At 35.8% G+C, this 20170-nt stretch overlaps 1 protein-coding gene across 1 annotated transcript in view; it reads right to left on the minus strand.

Annotated features, from left to right (window-relative positions):
• The window catches only part of LOC150088384 (uncharacterized), a 74778-nt gene that overhangs the window by 12356 nt on the left and 42252 nt on the right, over positions 1-20170 (minus strand). The window contains exons 6-7 of the mRNA XM_090370754.1: positions 16900-16969; positions 2493-2529 (exon numbers count right to left, since the gene is read on the minus strand). Of these exons, the coding sequence (XP_090226880.1) occupies positions 2493-2529; positions 16900-16969 (107 nt within the window). The remainder of the gene's footprint in view (positions 1-2492; positions 2530-16899; positions 16970-20170) is intronic.

The following is a 20170-nucleotide window of genomic DNA, read 5'->3' on the forward strand; positions in this document are numbered from 1 at the left end:
GGTTGTACTAGAAAGAATTCAACAGCACAACATATCTTGTATGTTGTGGTGGGATCTAGCACTTAAGGTATTATCCTTCTGTAACAACAGAAGGATAATAATACCTTAAGAACAACTTCAGACATTCTATCTCATAAGCTATGGGGATTACACATGAATAATGATACATCTAATGACATCTCATCCTCCCTATATCTTGACTCCTCCAAATTTCAAATTCCACACCATCTCCAATGACCAACCCACAACTGGAGAAATCAGCTGTGCCAAATATTTTGATAGAGCATATGTAGGGCTACCAATGAAGGAAACTAATGGCTGTAATGGAACATTACATGTGCATCTTAGGTAACCCATAAAATCTGGGCAGCCAACACCCTGTTGCATGCATGGACCAAACTTGTCCTTTGAAATCTTTTCCATTTTTAGCCAGGAAAGTAACATCTTATTTACATGCTGTTCTAAGCTAGCCAAGAGGTTTCTATGGCTGCTCTTAAGTAGCCATAGAAACTATCACCTAATAGGTCTAACTTTCTTGTGGTAATCTTCCTTGCTTAATACCACCATTGGTCTGCTGGTAGGATTACCAAGCATATACCTAGTAATTGAGGGAGGCAGCAAGAGAATGTATTTAACCATTAAGATTAATATGGTTAAAAGTTAGTGTAAGTGCATCAGATCTGCTTATAGCTAACTACTAAATAGTTAAGATTGGCATTATATATACAGATTTGAGATTAATTATGATGGTACCACTGAACTTTGGTTTCTTTGGATTGGAAACCATCAAACATAACTGAACCATAAAGCTGGATGCCAAGTGGATCTTGCAAATGAAAAACCAGTCAGCCCAACTTTATGGCACAGAAAATTGGAAAAATTAACGCAATAGGGAGGCATCAGTAGAAGTGATCTATAGGGTTTAAGTGAAAATGCAACTGAAACCATATCACCACAGCATTATGTGCTATACACAAATGTTGTATGGGCTGAAAAATCCAGAATAACTTACAGGGAAATCTATTCCCTCTGACAGATTAGCTAAGTATAGTGTCAAGAGTATTACTTAGAAATTATCTGGAGTTGAACCCAGACCTCTCCAAAAAAGTAAAGCCATTATACTGTCATAGACGTGGTATACCAACAGAAATGTGATTTTATAAAAGGAAAGTCACTTGTTTGGATAATCTGGCTGGCTATTATGAAAGCCAACCATGAACTGGATATAGGAAATAGCTGACATTTACCTATGCTAAATCATTTGGCTATTCTACATTTAGTTGTAAACTGGAACCTTAGTAACCAGAACCTTATGTATTGCTAGATAAAATGCAGAGCTAATTTAATGATGTCTCTATAGATTGTTAAAGGTGAGGTCCCTTAAAGACCTACACTGGCCACTGCCATTGATTTTCAGAAACCAAACTGAAAAAGGGATAGTGAATGATAGAACAAGTGGTCTATTATATGCTTCCTATCTGTCTGAAGTGCTCTTCAGATAGATAGCAAGCCTCCACACAGGCAGAAAGCAGGGTCCATGTTGTCCTATTGATTTAGGATATTTGTAAAAATATCCTTCTCCCTACATAAAACAATGGGACCATAATGAATATTATGTCCAAGCATGGAGATATCCAATTCTTGAAAAGGTCCAAAGACCAGCAAAATCAGCCAAAGATACCCATATGAGGAAAGACTTCAAAATATAACTACAAAGTTTGTTGAACAATATCTTATAGGGGAGGGATTTCATTGATGTCTAAAGCTCAGAGTGAGTAGTAAAATGAATCAAGATGAAGTTTGATTAAAATTATAGAACCATCAGTATAAATTGGATTGCAGACATTAAGAGTTAAATCACTAGAAAAAGATTGCCTCCATTGGTAATTAATGTGAAAGTTAGGGAAATTCAAATGTCAGCTGGATCAGCACCTATTTGGTGAGTGGAATACAAATATTGTGCTGGTGTAATTAGAGGGGCTTCTATCATGATATGGAAAATATTAGTACTGCAGAATAAGGGTTTAAAGCTTCCTTTGGATAGGCATAACCTGTATTTATGCCAAGACATCTGAATGGCATCAGTTTTTACTGCTTTATTTAAAAGCAAGTGATCTTAATACAAGTATTAAAGTGTCCTTGGGTATTAAATGAATAATTTTGCTTCCTGTGGAGAAAAATCCACAGTAGAGGATTTTGGTATAGAAGTTGTCACTGTTGAGGCTAACTGAATCTAGTAAATACTTTACCAAATGAGTCATTAAGTTTAAGTAGTCTAACCAACCCAAATAATTTATCCATATAGTTATAAAACTGAGCATAGTTTTATCCTTTAGAAAAAAAGGACTGGAAGAACAAATGTGAACTCTTACTGGATTCAAAACAAATGAAATTAGTTAAATATTTATGAATACAAGTAGTGAATTATAACAGTATATTTTAAGATTTATTACTGATTGTAAAAAGTGAATTTCATAAACATGTGCACTTACTTCACTGAATTAACCCGGATTTGTTTGGAGGCCAGCTCTGCAATATTGAAAATATTTAAATAGATTAAAAATTTGTTTGAGATGTCATGAAAATAGAAATTACGTAAGTTTTACAGATTCAAAGTTTTGATAATGAAAGGCAAACTGAATAAGCCAAAACATTGATTTTGCATCTTGTTCTCTAGTGGTAATGGAACATAAGTATTAGTTACCAGAAGCATATTCTAGACTGTAGGTTAATTATCCCTCTATTTGCATCATTAGTTGGTCTGTGAAAGGCTGGATGTTAAGCAATACTTCTGGATGTCATATCAAGGGGTATTTCCCCTATAAATAGGGGATTTGTTTTTGAACAAAAAACAATATTGATATTTAAGCACTTTCTATACCATAAAGGACTTTAAGATTAGAGGAATGTTAAAATATGAAACAAGACTTATTTTTCATTTTATATATGAAGAGGCTTCAAATTATTTGTGCTTTGCCCTCATTTATTTGGAATTTGCTACTTATTTATGGAGTTGTCTTCCACTTTTAAGTGGAAAGTTTATATGATAGTTGTGGAAACAAATTTCACTCTGCTAAATCTCAATTTGACTTTATTCATGGACATCAATTTGACTTTATTCATGGACATCAATTTGAATAAGTAGCCTTTTAGTGCCTTGATGCTTAAACTGATTCAAAATCAGTTGATTTAATCCTTAAGCAGGGGGCACTAGGTCTAAGGGATCCAAGCTCTAAAAATTAGAAGATCCAGAAAAGCAATAAGTGTTTGCTGTTTTATTTACCTAATTGTTTTTTATATTGTACCTTAATTCTAGTTATTTTAATTTAGTTTTTGTAGATGTTTAAGTCTTGCATTCAGTGTTTTTGTATAGAGTGGTAGAGAATTCAAAATTTTAATTGTGGTAACTAGGTAGCTCAAATATAGAATTATATAGCCTAATATGCATTACTGCATTTAGGATTCCTAGATAGTGTAGAATTAATTAAATTTATTGATTTAATTTTAAATATTATGCCCCAGACTAGAGCAGCAAAGCAACATGCACAAATTGGCAGGAGTGCTGTGACTTGGAGAGGTTCTCCAATGCATCAGCCTTGTGAAATGTCTGCAAACTCTTAAACAGAAGATGATCCAGCCAAGGAGGATGTATGTGCTAGGTGCAAAGTGTCTAGAAATTAAGCATTAACTCAGCATTATGATGAGTCAGACTGAGGTCTAGGGTAGATGCTGTCAAAGAAATTGATGAAGGGCCCATCAAGCTCTGTTGATTAACTAAATGCCAGAGTTCTCTTGTGCATCAAGCACAAGTGGCAATCTCCAAGGCAGAATGTGCTGGTCCCATGGGAGTTATTGTTGGTGACTATTGTTAGGGAGACTGGTAATATATTGTGTAAAAAGGACAGAACCAGGGTATGTCTGCCAGGGGCAAAAGCTGATATTATAGAGCAGATATCTTAATGCACAAAAGGAAAAGGTGATATTGTATACATTGGCACCAATGACATTAAGAGTAGGAGATCTGAAGATTTACTTAAGTAAAGGTCAATGTTGAAAAAAGTAGTTAGGGTTAAATTTGAAAGTGTGCAATTCTGCCTAGACAATAGGAGGGAGTATAAGCTTCATCAATTTGGCCCTGGAGGGATTGTGAAATGCTCAAGAGGTAGAATTTTAGTGTGGTCTTTGCTTGTTAACAGGAGTGTTTCTACAGGAATGGGATACTTAATGATGCTATCAAGGCAGTGTTAGGCAAGTTGGAAAACTTGCCTAGTTTGAGGGTATTCACAGACTAAGGTTAAAAGTAGCCACAGGCAATTCTTGTATTATTTCTATTAGAAATAAGTGGCCTGGAGTGTTTCAGGGACTGATGGCAGTCATTAAACAAATACATAGGCTGTGTTAGGTTATCTAAGAACAAGTGCATGTATATCAAGGCTAGAAGTATAGCAAATAAATTTGATGAATTTAAAGTGCTGCTCAAGACAAAGGTGGATATTGTTGGGATATGAGATGTGGTGTAGCACAGATATTAGGAATGAAGAATTGGAATTTGGAGAGTACAATGTGTACAGAAAGGGAGGGTTAGGCTGTTAAGGAAAAAATCTAAGTGCACCCAGTTGACAGTGCAATGTTGAGTCAGTTTGATGTGACACAAGCACTGGGAAAGCAAAAATAAGAGTGGAAGTGTGTTATAGGTCACTGAATAAAATGAACAATGTACAGAGAAAGTGGACTAGTAAATCAAAATGTCTTATTATTGGGGATAAACTTCCAAGATATTGACTGGAAGTTGGTCATTCAACCACTAGCAACACTTGTGGATTTACTGGATGATTGTTTTCTGCAGCAGGATGTTTGAGAGACAACCAGAAGGTAGGTACTTTTGATCTGGTTATCAGCAGTTATTCATGTATTAAGAATTAAGATAAAGGAACCACTAGGTGGTAGTGATCAATGTACTGATGTGGGATTTACAAATATAAGTACCATCAGGGTAAAGGAAAGGGTTTTTGATTCTGTAAATGTGACAACCACTGTAGTTTAAGTTCTGTAGTGGGACCAACTGATATTACCAATAGCAGCAAATTCCAAGTGGGAAGCATTCAAGGAATTAATCATGGAAGCTACTACATTTTTCAAACTGATTAAGAAATATTGTTTAAGCCTAAAAGGTTGTCAAATGAATTAATTACTCATGGCAGAGAAGAAAAATGTATAAATTATCAGGCAACACAAGTCTATTGCAGATAAGTCTGCAATCAAGTCAAAGGAGATTAGGCAAGCAAAGAAATTTGGAAAAGGATGCCAAGAAAAACAGCAAGGAGATCTTTACTTATATAAAGTCCCTAAAAAGGGTGAATCAGTTTATTTGGTTTTAGGAGCATTAACAACTAAAGCCAATATTATTCCAGGGATATGCAGTGGTCATTCCCTGACCTTTCCATATCCTCCATATTTGGTCACAGGTTCTAATGCCTGTCTAATCAAGTGTGCTACACACTGCTGCTCCTGCCCACTGAGGTGCCTGGGATGAATTGGATTGGTCCACTTAGTATTGATGGTTTGACTGCTCATGATCATACTGAGATAGCAAACAAATTGAATTAGTATTATTCATCTACACATGAAGAGTTAAGGAAAATGCCAAAAGTTTATCAAATTGTAACAGGGTGCTTGATTTTGTAATAACTGAGAGCAAAGTGGAGGAGAAGTTGTTGAAATTAAACAAGGCACTTGGGGTGGATGAGATCCATCTAGTTATATTAGAGGTAGCAAAGGAACATCCTTGGACTCTGGGATGTTCCAGCAACTGGAGATATGCAAATTATCTCATTTGCAAAAGGGATTGAAGGGCAACATGAGCAATTAGATCAGTTTGTTTAACTGGTGTTCTGGGTAAAATAATGGAGTCACTGCTTAAAGATGCATTGCAAGATCTAGATCAAGACTAGAGCAATAATTCAGACAGCATGGGTTTAAGGGAAAGTCTTGTCTGACAGATTTGAATATTGGTTACAAAGGAACTGGATGCAAAATTTGATATCATACTTTGATTTCAAGAAAGTATTTGACACTTTTATGGAAGACTACTGTAAAAACTGGAGTACAATGGTATTAAAGGTAAGTTGCTATAATGGATAAAAGGGTGGTGAGTGGGAGAAGACAGTGGTAATCAATGGACACTGATCTTCATGGACTAATGTTATTAGTGGATTCCCACAGGGTTGTTGGGCCCTGTGGGAATTTGTATATTTATCAATGATATTGATGAAGGTATAGACAATGTTGAAGTTTAACTGATACAAAAGTTGGCAGGTTGATAATTGCAGTATGCTACTACAACAGGATCTAGAAAGATTGGGCAAATAGGCTAAGAATTGCAACTGAAGTTGCACATTCATGGTGGTAGAAAATGACCTGGGAGTAATTGTGCAGTCAGATATGAAGTTTTGAGCAATGCAGACTAGCTGCAAGAGCAGGTCATTGGGTATTGTCAATTACATACAGGAATTTTGCTAGCAGGGAAAAGGAGGCAATTATCCTTTGGTATAAGGCAATAGTCAGGCCATGCCTTGAGTACAGGTCTGGAGGCCTCATTTTAGGAAGGATGTAGATTTGCCTGAGCATGTATAGAAAAGGGCAACAAGATTGGTGATGGGAACAAAGGCATTCTCTTACCAAGAGAAGTTCTGAAAATGCAGCAGCTGGAGACTTGGCACCTGTGAGATCTGATGGAGGTGTAAGGGCTTGAATTATGATGATTCATCTGCTTGCTCAGATTATGAACCTAAAGTGGCCAATTCAAAGTTTTAGAATAGATATGTAGAAATTTGCCTTTAACCACAGGTGGTTAATTGTGGGAACAAACTTGTATCTGTTGTGGAAATTGATAGCTTAAATTCAAGGAAGAGTTGGACAAACATTTAGAGGGAATGGTTGCAAGTTTTGGCTGATGCTACATCACACTTGCATCATGTGCCTCTTACTACTGCCTGTTTAGGAAGTAGGCAGAGCCTGAGTTTGCTTTGCATTTATTCAGTTTTTCTAGGCAATTAAGTTGGAAACTTAATTCCAGGCTTAAACAATGGCTTTAGGTCTTAAGTTGCAGTTCCTTCTCCAAAATTAGTAAGACTAATTTCTCTGGAAAGTGTTCAATGGTAAATGACACTAATCATAGGATGGAACAATGGATTTATTTTATTAGGTGGTATGAAAAACAGACTGACAGATGAAATTAGACTGGGTAGTGAATAGATGCCTATTGCACAAAACAAAAACTGGAAAGTTGTCATCCTACAGTGGTTTGAAAACTTCTGTTGAAATTTAAGTTTGCCTTCAGACAAAGCTACAGCTTGTGGATTTCCCAAACCCATTAGAGTACCCTTGCATATTAATTACAGTCTGCAAGATTTTGATAGTATTTATCAGGAGCCAGGACAGTCCACAGCATTCTTTAAATTAAAATCCCTGCCACTGCTTTCAAACTGGTGAACCTTGATCTCTGTTAAAGGGCTACCTTTAATGGTAGTGGTAAACCAGTACTGGCTTGTTTAAAATCAAATGCCACTAGAGAAAGCAGTCTTTAGATTTTACTAGTATAGGCTTCTTTGTATTAGTTGTGGAGGCATTTAATGTTTTGCCCACAATGAAAAATTGTGTATGTTTTTAAGTAAGCCAGTTTGAATTGTCAGCTGTTTCATTGGATGTATAATGAAAATTAAGGTTGGTGTGGTAGATGCATTAAGTAAAGATTGAAGTCAGTAATAGAGCAATGCCTGTAATGGTAACTAGCAGTTCAGTAACCAAAGTACTCTGAAGTGACTAAGGATAAAAGCAATTTATGAAATCTACAAAAGTAAATGCTATTGTGTGGGCACTATATGGTGTTTGTAATTTAATACAGTAACTGAATTTGGATATGCTTATCTTACTGATGCAGGGCATCCCAAATTATCTAGCACTCATCTTAAGTGCTGAAATCATTTTCCAACATTCATTTATTGATATAGTAATGAAGTGCCATTTACAATTCTTAATCTGGCAGATAGTGATCCATTTAACAAAAATGGAAAGGCACTGACAAGTACCAATTCTTCAATTTTTAGAATGCTGCTTGAACAATGTTTCTCTAGTTTTAACACTTAATTCTTTTCAAAAAATACTGCTGAAAATTGAAACTGTCATAATTACTTAGATTGTTCTATTTTCCAATAGAAAGGACTATTCAGCAGTTGAAATTAAGCATGTTTCTGCTTGCATATGAACATAAGCTTAATTGCTTCCATTTTCAGGTCTATTAAATTCAAAACTCATTTTTCAGTATGAAATTATAATGGCTAGTTGAGAACACTGGTTTCATGTAATCTTTACTCTGATTAGAGTAAAGACTTCAGAAAGGGTAAGATGGTAGATGTTTATTGAAACATTGCTATACTTTGTCAGCACAACTGCAGTAGCCTCTAATAGAGAAGTTGTTTATCCCTTCCAAAACAGCTCCCTGTTGTCCAACTCTATATTCTGTATCCAATTGCAATCTTGGCTCTATCAATACTCCACTTGATCCAAATTCTTAGCCATTACCCACACAATCAGGCTATTACAATTTTTTTTATTAAAGTACAGCAAAATGTTCTGGTTCTGAAGTGCTACATCTGCATAAAAAAAAGTTTGTATATATACATATAAAACAGTGGCAAATACAAAGGGTACTAGGAAAGTTTTGCAATGTGATGCAACAATGAATTGCAGGAAGCTGCTTGTTGCTGCAGGTTGAGACATGTTCATACGTGCATAGTAGCCGCTGCGCCAAGTCGATGGGCTCAGTTATTCATTAGTAGTGAGTGTAAAGTGCTTGCGATGGCATAGTTGTCACGAAATGAGATAAGGACAGTTTTGTGGTATACTTTCGTGCTTGGTTTAACCATAGACCAGTGCTTAAAAGAAATGACTCTTGCACTAGATGATTGTCCACATTGTACAATGATATTCAGGTGGTATAGAGAATTCCAAAGGGGAAATTTCACTCTGGAGGATTCTGAGAGGCCGGGAAGGCCACGAACGTCAGTTACAGAGGAAAACTTGACTGCTGTGAGGAAAATGCTTGACGAAAACAGGCAAGTGACCTACCAACAGATAGAGGATACTTTGGGTCTAAATGCACCAGCAATTCATTTGATTCTGCAAGATCATTTGCACATGAAGAAAATTTGTTCTCTCTGGGTGCCGCATCAACTGACTGAAGAGCAGATGACACGATGTGTGACTTGGTGCCAGGAGATGTTAAAAAAGTTTGATAAGGGACAATCTTGGTATGTGAACAACATCGTGACAGGTGACGAGACTTGGCTGTACTATTACGATCTGCCGACCAAGGCTCAAAACAAAGTTTGGGTCTTTGATGATGACGACACACCTGTAATTGTCAGAAAATCCCGATCTGTAAAGAAGAAAATGATAGCTGTATTTTTCAAATCGAGCAGAATTGTGGAACGTGTCGTTTTGGACACGCAGAAGACAGTCACAGCTAAGTGGTATACTGAACAATGCCTGCCTAAAGTCATTGGATCTATGAAGAACCTGCGGCCAAAGTCAAGAATGGACACCTGGTACCTCCATCACGATAATGCTCCAGTTCACCGTGCCAAAGCCTGCACCGAATATTTGACCACGACAGGACTGAAGCTTCGAGCACCCTCCCTACAGTCCAGACCTTGCTCCCTGCAACTTTGCACTGTTCCCGCATGTGAAAATGAAGCTAAAAGGGAGGCGGTTTTCCAGTGATGAGAACCTTCTACGGGCTTGGGACAACGAGTGTGCTTTACTCCCTAGTGAAAGCTGGCAGAACTGGTTTCTGAGGATGGAGAGGTGTATTGAATGTAGAGGAAATTACTTTGAAAAAATTAAATAAACAAAGCTGTATTGCAAAACTTTCCTAGTACCCTTTGTATAAGCTTCATAAAGGACCCAATGTAGCTAACACTTCACTTTTTAAAAATTCAATATTAATGTATCTAGTAACAAGTAATATAAAGGCTATATAGATACAAAAGTTAAAGTGACTATTCCATATGAAACAAGTACTGTCTGCTAAATGTTAGTCCTCCTGCAGACTTCAGGTATTCTTCAATTGGGACTGCAGTTGACCCACCTTGGTTAGAAGTAATTATGAAAATTACTGGTGTGAAAGGTATTAGAAACTACAAGAGAACAGCTGATGTTCAAGAACTGTTTACAATAGGCTTGAATCTGTAGATTCAATTTAGGGAAAAAAAGTTAGTTAATCCTAAGTAGAAGAAATAAGTCAGTTCTGAGAACTGATTTAGACAATCAATGGATTGTTGAAGTAAGTATTTGCACTGGTTTGCAACAGTGCAGAATTATATTAATTCAGCTGAATTGGGCCCATGGAAGTATCCTGAGAAGATGCATGCAACAGAAGCTGAGCATCTAAGAGTGATGAAAGTTCACAAGATCAGTCATTAACCTGACTGCCCTTTTGGGGATGCCACTCAATGTTGGCCAATATTCCACAGCAGGTAGGGCAGACTGATAGTGAGCAGAAAAGTACTACCAAGAGTAGAAACTAAGTACTGATGCAGAGAAAGCACTTGTGCAAAAAGTACTCTTACTATGAGTATACATTAACAGTTGAAGAATGAGCTTGTAGAAAAGGATAAGACTAAATTTATTTGATTAAGATTAAATTGTTTCACAAATAGGTTTGTCTTAGTCATTTGTTAGCTTAGCTAGTGATAATAGCAGTACAAATAACAAGTTAAGACTTGTTATTTGTACTGCTATTGTACAGTGTTTTAGCACAAATTGTAATGGGTAACTAGTAATGCAATGAAATAGTAGTGTTCAAATCACTTGTTAGACATTTGTTTTTAGCTAAAAAATTACTTTAAGGATAACTAATTTAGAACTGCAATCTTAATTGCATAGTGTAATGCATACCTTGAACTTGAGTGAAAGGCATAATGTAAAGCTTGATATGTAATATCACTGCATTTAGTGAATCTTAGTATTGTCAATTAAATTGATTATTAAGTTGTATTTAAATGGAAGTTAAACTAGAGCAGCTGGAGTGTTATGATCAGGGGAGAATGGAAATTCTGAATTGCAGCCTAACAAAATGTGCAATGTTTGTTCTTTCTGGAACTTGATATATAGCCAAAAGTTTATGTTTAGCAAAGTATGAAGAAATTAGGTGCCAATGCAGCATTCTAATGGGTGCTTATGAGTGAAGAGTATAGTAGACACCTTTAAATTAAAAAGGAGGCCCAATAAGCTCTCAGCTAGCCAACAACTCAATGCCAGAGCTTGCTTGTGCAGCAGGCAACAGCAATCTAAGGCAGAATGCACTAGTTTCACAGGATGTAATTGTCAGGAAGTCTGAAAATATTGTACAAGGTGGAATAGGACCAGGGTACATTGCCAGCAGCAAAAGCAAATGACATTGTGGAGCATATATTTAAGGGCACAAATTGTTGTACACATTGCCATTAACAATATTGAGTAGATCTGAGGACTTAGCAAGTACATGGTAATGTTCTGAAGTTGAAGTGCCATCAATCAAGTGTTTACTTAAACTGAAGTATTTCTTTAGTCACCGATCCATAAATGGAAAACAAACATTAAGTGTTACTGCATGTTAATTCAGTAAACACTACCATAGCTAATAAAAAACTAGCTCACATCTTGTGATTATGTTAACACTAATAGTAAACTGGTGATCCATGGAAGTCACAGCTAGAGATTACTTAACCTCTGTAGCAGGTGCAAAAATAAGTTTAATTTAGTGTGTATTTTTCATTATGCATCCACTTTGTAATCAGATAGCTATTAATATAGATAAGGTGCTCTGGTTGTAGAAGAGCATAGTCTGCATTTTTGGCTGCTTGTAAAGGGGTAGGTATTTTGATGCTTTTATAGTATTCTTCATTAATATATTATATTCAGTTTTACAAAGATATTAAATAAGTTTAGTAGCATTCATTAGCTTATTTTGAATTTAGTGATTTTTGTAAGTTAACTTCCAGTGTTGGTGCCAATATGTTGAATAGCTGTTAAATTGATAAGATCATGCAATATATTGCAAACTGATTGTGTAAGGTTCATTGTAAAACTAGATGTAACAAAGCACTATTAGAAATCTGTTAGCTTAGTATAGTATTATCAATATTTATTAAATTCCACTGTTAAACTGTATTTAAAATGGAAATACATGACCCAGACTAGAGCTGTGAAGCAAAGATTAGACTAGCAAGTGCTGCAACTTAGGGAGAAACAAAGAGGGCAATTCTCCAACAGTCAAGGAGGATGTCTGTATGTGCTAGATGCACAGAGTATCAAGAAATTAGGTGCCAACTTAGCATTCCAATGGGCATCATAGCTTGAGGTGAAGGGTAAATGCCTTTGAAATTGAGGGCCCTGTCAAGCTCTCAGCTGCCCAGCTCAATGGCAGAGCTGACTCCTATGCCTCAGGAAACAGGCAATCTGTAAGGCAGATTATGCTGGTCCCAAAGGAACCAGTTATTGCTGGTGACTTATCAGGAATATAATATGCAAGAAGGATAGGTGGAACATTACCAGGGGCAAAAGTTTGTTAGAGCATAAGTCTTTTAAAGGCACAAAAGGTGACACATTGGAACTAATGACATTAAGAGTAATATTTACTCAATTATAGATGAATGTTGAAAAAGATAAATTAAGGTTCAATGTGAAAGTGTCTGCAATTCTGCCCACACACAATAGGAGTATGAGAGCCTTGTCAATCAATTCAATCCTGGAGAGTGTGCAAGGCTCAAGGGGTAGTGTTTTTCAGCCTGGTCTGTGCTTTGACAGGAGAGACTGCCTCTACAGGGATGGAGTAGACTTAAATAGAAAGGGTGCAAGAATTTTTGCTGATGCTATCAAGGAAGTGTTAGGTGGGTCAGAAAACTGCTAGGGGGATACAGACTAAGTAACAGTGGCTGCAGGCAGAGGCAAAAGTGATTCTTGAACTGCTATTGGAATGAGCAGCAACATGGAAAGCAGGGCAATGGAGATTTCCAGGAGTCAGTGGAACAAATAAATGGGCTGTGTTACTGTAAGTAGAAACAGGTGCATGTATACCAATGCTAGGAGTATAGTTAAATTTGAGCTTTAAGTGCTAGTCAAGACACCAAAAGGCACATATTGTTGGGATATCAGACATGGTATCATACATAAGCAATGCAGAATTGTAATTTGGGGAGTACAGTCAGTCCTCATAACATGTTTATACTACACAAATTCAATCATACACGATTTATAAATAGGGGAACGATATCTTATATAAGAAGAACCAAATTCGCTTATGCACAATTTGCCTTTACAAGAAATGGTAGTCTAATGCAAAATCACCCCAACTGAATGTAACACTATAGGAATGAAGAGAAGATTCTGAAAATGTATGTTTTTTTATATCAGTGAAGGGGAAATATTTCACCATAATAAACAATTCAGCTATTGATATAATTGCAAATAGCAATTAGATTGAGTTTACTACCAATTTATAAAACAGATTCCACTAGCAGAAATGCAACTGGAAATTGTTTGTTTTATGGTAGTAACCCCTAGAAATGTGCTTTAGTAAAATGTGAGGTGTTAAGTATATCTCTGCCTTTATGGTGTTTATTCAGTTGCTACATGTGCACAGCTTTGTTTGTGTATCAAGAGTGCCTCTTTGTTTTGTAATTGTGCTTTATTCCCTAAAAAAAAGTAAAATACTTAAAAAAGGTATGAAAAGGAAGCATCCTGGTGAAGACCCTGCAGATTCAGAGAGAAAAAGAAAAGCAATATCAATAAACAGAGGCAGACTGGGTCAAAAATTCTTACCTGGGAAAATTTATAGTGGCCTCATATGGTTTATGGCCAAAATCATACCAGCCTCCAGCCCACTAGGGTTTCCTGGTAAGGAAAATGGCCACTTTGCCTCTGTTGATAGAGAAAATATGAAATTGTGAAATGCTTTGAGTGAAATGAAAGACCATGTGATATTGCATGTGCTACAGACCTAAATGAGGCAATGCTGAGAATTACAAAGAATGCAGAGAAAACAAACTTTCATAGCAGGAACAATTCAAAGTGTAATTAAAAACACTTAGATTAAGACAAAGAATTGGTAGAGATGGAACAGCTGTCATCTGTTTGGATAGAAAAATCAAACAAAACACAAGTTTGCTTATGATAGAACTTTTAAGCAAACTTGATAGAAGCAAAAGCATTAGCAATATTTTTTGTAAAAAGAGTTTTGTTATATTATAATAAAATATTATAAAAATTATATTATATTTTTATTATGTATTTTAATACAATTTATTGTTTGGTTACCAATGTGTGTTCAATCTTGGGTGGTTGGCACCTAATGCTATTTTTCCCCATAGGGCCTGTTTATATTGCATGATTTTGCATTGCACAAGGGTTTCTAGGAACACAACTATTGTGCTATATGAGGACTGACTGAGCTTTGATTTCAAGAAAGATTGATACTGTTTCACAGTGATAGGTATGGCATTAAGAGCAAGTTGCTACAATAAGTAAAGGGATGGTTGATTAGGAGATCAGAGCAGTAATCAATGGATGCTGCTCTTTGTGAAGTGTTATTAGTGGAGTTCCCCAGGATTTTGTGCTGAGCCCATTGTTTTGGGTATTCAATGATATTGATCAAGGTATATCATAATTAATGTCCAAGTTTGCAGATAATACAAAGATTGACAGGGTTGTTAACAGTAAAGACAGTATGCTACTCCAACTGGATCTAGACAAGTTGGGAAATGGGCTGAGAAGTGGAAACTGAAGTTTAACATTGAAAAATGCTAAGTATTACATATGGATAGCAATAACCCAAGAGAAATGTACCAACTGTGTGATGCTATACTTAGCAAAGTATAGCACCACAGTTAGTCAGGTTATACCTGGAGTGGTGTATACAGGTCTGGAGGCCTCATTTTAGGAAGAATGAGTACAGAGGGCAACAAGATTGCCAAGGGGAACAAAGGGGTACTCTTACCAAGAAAGGGTAAAGTTCTGCAAATTGCAGTGCCCAGAGAGTAGGCACCTGTGGGGTGATCTGACTGAGGTGTATAAGGCCTTGAATAGGTTGAGCAAGCTGATGGGATTCTTCCTCAGATTAAGAACCTGAGGAACAGACAGTTGTAGAATAGATGTATGGAAATTTGCCTTTAGCCAGCAGGTGGTTGATTGGTGGAACAGACTCCTTTTGTTGTGGAAGTTGATAGCCTAAATAAGGCTAAGTAGGACAAGCATTGGGAATGAATGGGTTTTTTGCTGATAAGCTGCTTTCTTGTATCATATGCCTCTACTAATGCTTATATATATATATATATATATATATATATAAGCATAAGTAATAATGCATTACATGATTTTATAGACTAACTTCTAGCATTATAGAAGTTACCCATAGATCCCTGGGAACTGTTTAGTGAATCCAAGGAACAGTATTATAGGAAATATTTTCAAACAGTTATAGGTGTAAGATATTTGAACTATTACAGATAATGCACTTTTCCCTTTAAGCATAATGGAAAAGGGAGATGTGAAGTGGTTAACTTTAACACCTTTTGGAAGTTGGAAATACAGATTTGTTGTAATATTATTAGATGCAATGTATACTGAAAGTTCTCCAAAACAATATTGAGCATAAAAACTTTATTCATGCATAGAAACTACTATATGTAATTAGATTTAGAGAAGAGTACAGATGGCTTAGCTGAGCCAACTGCTACTGCAAACTGCTTATTCATTTGAGAAGCACATGAACTACTGATGCTTCAAAAACTGAAGGTAGTTTAGCAAACACCACATCCACTTGCTTACACCAGCAGAAGTAAATTAAAAAGCTCCAACTATTTCATAGCTGAGTGGTCAGGAGTAGGAGTGCAGTAGCACAATGCTACTCAAGTAGACCAGGGTTCAAGCCTGACTGCTAAATACAGCAGATCTGCCAACCTACACTGGACCAGTGTGGCAGAGTATGGTCCATTTCCCTCAGCATGAATTAAGGCTTCCACCCTGCAGTGGGTTGATAATGGCTGCAGTTTACCTTTATTTCATAGTTAGATCCAACATTTTCCTGAAACCAATGGAGACTTGTGTAATTTAATTGGGAAAAATTAAATTGTTGAAAGGTAGTGGCTGTTTTAGCTGTATAGAAATTATAGCATGGAATTGCTGAAGTTTGATCCAAGACTAGACTCAAGTTAATCTCATTTAGAAACATTTCAATGAAGATGCATCAATTTATGGGCACTGATTTTGTTAAATTCAAAATCAAATGGTGAAGAATAGTAGTTAAAGATTAAAGTAACAAATGAACCCACAAAGTACTGAAAGTGGGCTTTGTTACTGCTATAACTTGCAGTTTCACATGTCCACTCAATCTGTACCTCCATAATGGGGTCATTTTTATGACAGCAGACTACCAGTAAATCTTAGATTTACTTTCCACATTTCTAAGACAATTTTAAATTAGCAGTATACAGCTATATATACTAAGCTTTGCTGTATCTACATTGCTAGATTCAACCATCTTTTCTATGCTGTAATCTACAAAAGACATTACCATACCATTCACCTGTATTACATAGGACTATACATTAGTTTAGTTTAAGTAGAAAAAACTAATGTATTGGGCTCCATCCACAAGCTGGTTGTCATTAGTTTGAAGGGGACAGGAAAATTTACATCCAAATTAAGCCTCCTCTGAAATAGCTGTTACAAAAACAGAATCTAAATCAAAGGTTAGCTATTGGTTGGTTAATCAACCAATGTTGGAGAAATGATACTAAATAAGATTAAGGCACTGAATAAACATACAAATCAAACTTTAGTTGCTGCTAAACAATTACCTACCTGATGCAGCACATCTTGTAAGTTGATCCATTGCTGCTTTGCTCATGCAGTATATAGATGAGTTTTGAAACTGAAATAAAAGAATACTATAAGCAGATATTTTGAAAGGACTTAAGTTCAGTAAGAAAATTGTTAATTTTAGCAAATTACATGAGGCTACAAAAATAGCTGATTTCTAGCACCTTTTCTATGTATCTCTTTAAAATATAAGTCACTTAGGAAACTAACACCTGAACAGTTCTTCAGTAATTTTAAGGATAATCTTTAAAGGAAGTTTTAAATGCCAATTTAAACTTAACAGTTTAAAAAATTGATAATGGTGTTAGCAGCACCTTAACCATATTGTGACAGTAGTATAACTGTACAAGTGCATACAAGACTCAAATCTGGAGATTTAATGCTCTTAAGCAGAGGAAATGACAACTAAAACTGAAGAGGTCTTTAATTCCCTTCAGCCTGATTAACATCCAAAATAAGATCTTCCATTAAAAAAGATGGAATAGATTTGGCAAAAATGGTTCAATCTGATTATACAGAAAAGTTGACTAAATATGACCATAACACAAGTCATGAAAGTGATCTAGTTAGCCTGGCAATATTTTCATTTAACTTTGAAATGTGAATCTGGCATTAATTTAAGGTGTCAAGAGAAAGTAATTTTTGTCAAGAACATCAATTTAAGTTAGTCAGAATATAACCTTAAAATAATCCCAAGTTTAAATCTTGTCTGGTTAGAAATTAATCAGAAAATTTGATTAAGTTGCTTTAAACCATACTCACTTAAAGTTTACTTCAATGCTTGACCACTTGGTCAAGATTACTTTGGAATGGAGATAATTTAAGTGCCTTAATTTGAATAGATAACAGGAAGTCAACTGGTCAAATTAAGGCACTTAAATCTTCTACATTCTAGACTAGTCACATCCAAGTGATCAATCACAAGAGTATATACTGAGTGACTGTTCAAAACCTGCATGAGTACTAAATATGTAGGTTTTTGCATAGGCCTTGTGGTTTGCTATAATGCTGTTCTTATATTATAACTTGTCTCTAATGCTGCCACAACAATGCTCTTATTAGTGTAAAGATTGAATAGCAAAACATTAAAATGTTTTTCTCACTGACTTTAGTTTCAGTCAGTGAAATTCACTCCCACTAATTTAATTGCAGTACAGCAACTTGTTATAGGTCCAAAGAGAAACATTTAAGTACTGTATATTGCTTGTAATATTTACATTACATGCATTTATCTGAAGTCTAGTCAGTACAGTGTTAGACATCTAACAGATGTCTAGGTTGTATCATAATGCAACACTGACCTTTTTGAAGAGTTAATAATGGCAGATAATTAAAAAGCAATATCTGGATGTTGTACAAACTGCTACAAGTGTAAGGACTGAATTTAAAAATTAGACAATTGATTCTGTTCAATAAGTGGAAGTGCAATAATTTAAGGCTGGCAGGTTTAATTTTAAAAACAATTATAAAAATAAAATTCCAGCAGGTGGAAAGACAGCTGCTCCACTGCAAGCAACTGGCCTAGCTAGCCCTAACAAAGTTGTTAAGGCTAGGCCAGCTATGATTGAAATGGACTTTAAATAATTTTTATTGAAGATAATATCCAATGCAGAATTCTATTTAGTTATTAAAGAAAAAGCAATTAGCCTATATGATGACCTGAAGAAAGCTCAACCTAAAAGATAGATGTGGAACCATATAATACTAGTAAGGGTTGATTTGATATTTAAAATCTGGGAGAAACTGGAAGTGGAGATCAAGGAGCCAAAACTTTCAAAAAATAACTTTGTTAAAATTATTGGAGAGGCAGTACTTCAAGTTAACATAGTTGAAATTTGACTTTTTTGGAACTAATGCTTAAGTTATATTGAAAGAAAACACATGCCAAGTTTCAAACCAGCAAAGATTGGTTGACTTTGGTGGTAAATGCTACAGGGGATTTTAAAGCAAAACCTGCTTAAGTTTAGCAAGAGGACCAAAGTATAATCCAAAGATATTAAAACTATAGCTGGGGCTGTAGTTTCATATTTTTGGGATTAATAAATTGATTTTAATTGGCATTAAGTTTAATTTTAATAAATTAAAGTTATTTACTACAAATTGTATAGTATGTAATGCAGTACATACTGTATAAATTGATTTTTTACCAACATTTGTTAGTCCTTCCATTGTTTAGTATTGATCAGGAAATAATTGTATGGCATAGACTAACTCAAATACATATTACATTCTCATAATATAACTCTTAGCACAAATTCACTTAGTACTTTTTCCAGAAAAAAATTCAGGCATTAAAGTGGGGGTCACCTATATTGTATGTTGTGAACTGTCATTTCACAAATGAAAGAATAATCCTAGAGTAATAGAAAATTACTTCATTAAAAGGAAATTGATACCAGGTTTATTTTTGAACCTGGTCCTTGAGTTAGGGACTATGCAAGACTGAAGTAAACATTTATATTCAGCTATAGACAGAAGTTGACTTATACTGTACTAAACAAGTAGTAGCATTAGTAGAGGCATATGATACAAGAAAGCAAGTTCACACAGCATCAGCTAAAAAACACATTTCACCTCTCAGTTCATTCCAAATTCCTGTCCAGCTCAGTCTCAACTTTTTTAGGATATCAACTTCCACAACAAGGGATAGAAGTCTGTTCCACCAACCAATTACCCACTGGCAAAAGGCAAACTTTTCATTCCTCAATTTGAAAATATGCCTCTCAGGCAATTATTCTGAACAAGAGGAAGAATCCCATCAGCATTGATGCATGCTCCAACCATTCAAGGCTTTATACACTTCAATCACATCACAGGTGCCTAGTCTCCAGACACTAATTTGCAAAACTTAATCCTTTCTTCATAAGAGCAACCCTTTGTTGAATTCACTAATCTTGTTGCCCTTTGTACTTGTTCCAACAGCTCTATATTCCTCCTTAAAATGAGGCCTCCAGACCTGCATCCAGTACTCAGGGTGTGGCCTGACCATTGCCTTGAACAAGGGGATAATCACCTTATTCCTACTAGATAAAAGGTCCTGTATAATCATTGACAAGACACCATGAGCTACTCTTGCAGATGGTCTGCATTGCTCAGAAAACTATCTGCCTGCACAATTACCCCAGGTCCTTTTTGTATTCTACCACTGTCAGTGTAGTACTGCAGTTGATATTGCTCTGGGGTTACCCTGGTCCTGTTCCACCTATCTTTTTAGATAGGTTCTTACCCTGAAAATAGTCACCAACAAATCTAG

The sequence above is a fragment of the Mastigoproctus giganteus genome, chromosome 3 (assembly GCF_048544385.1).
Source record: "Mastigoproctus giganteus isolate SK-2022 chromosome 3, ASM4854438v1, whole genome shotgun sequence".
Taxonomy (NCBI): domain Eukaryota; kingdom Metazoa; phylum Arthropoda; class Arachnida; order Uropygi; family Thelyphonidae; genus Mastigoproctus; species Mastigoproctus giganteus.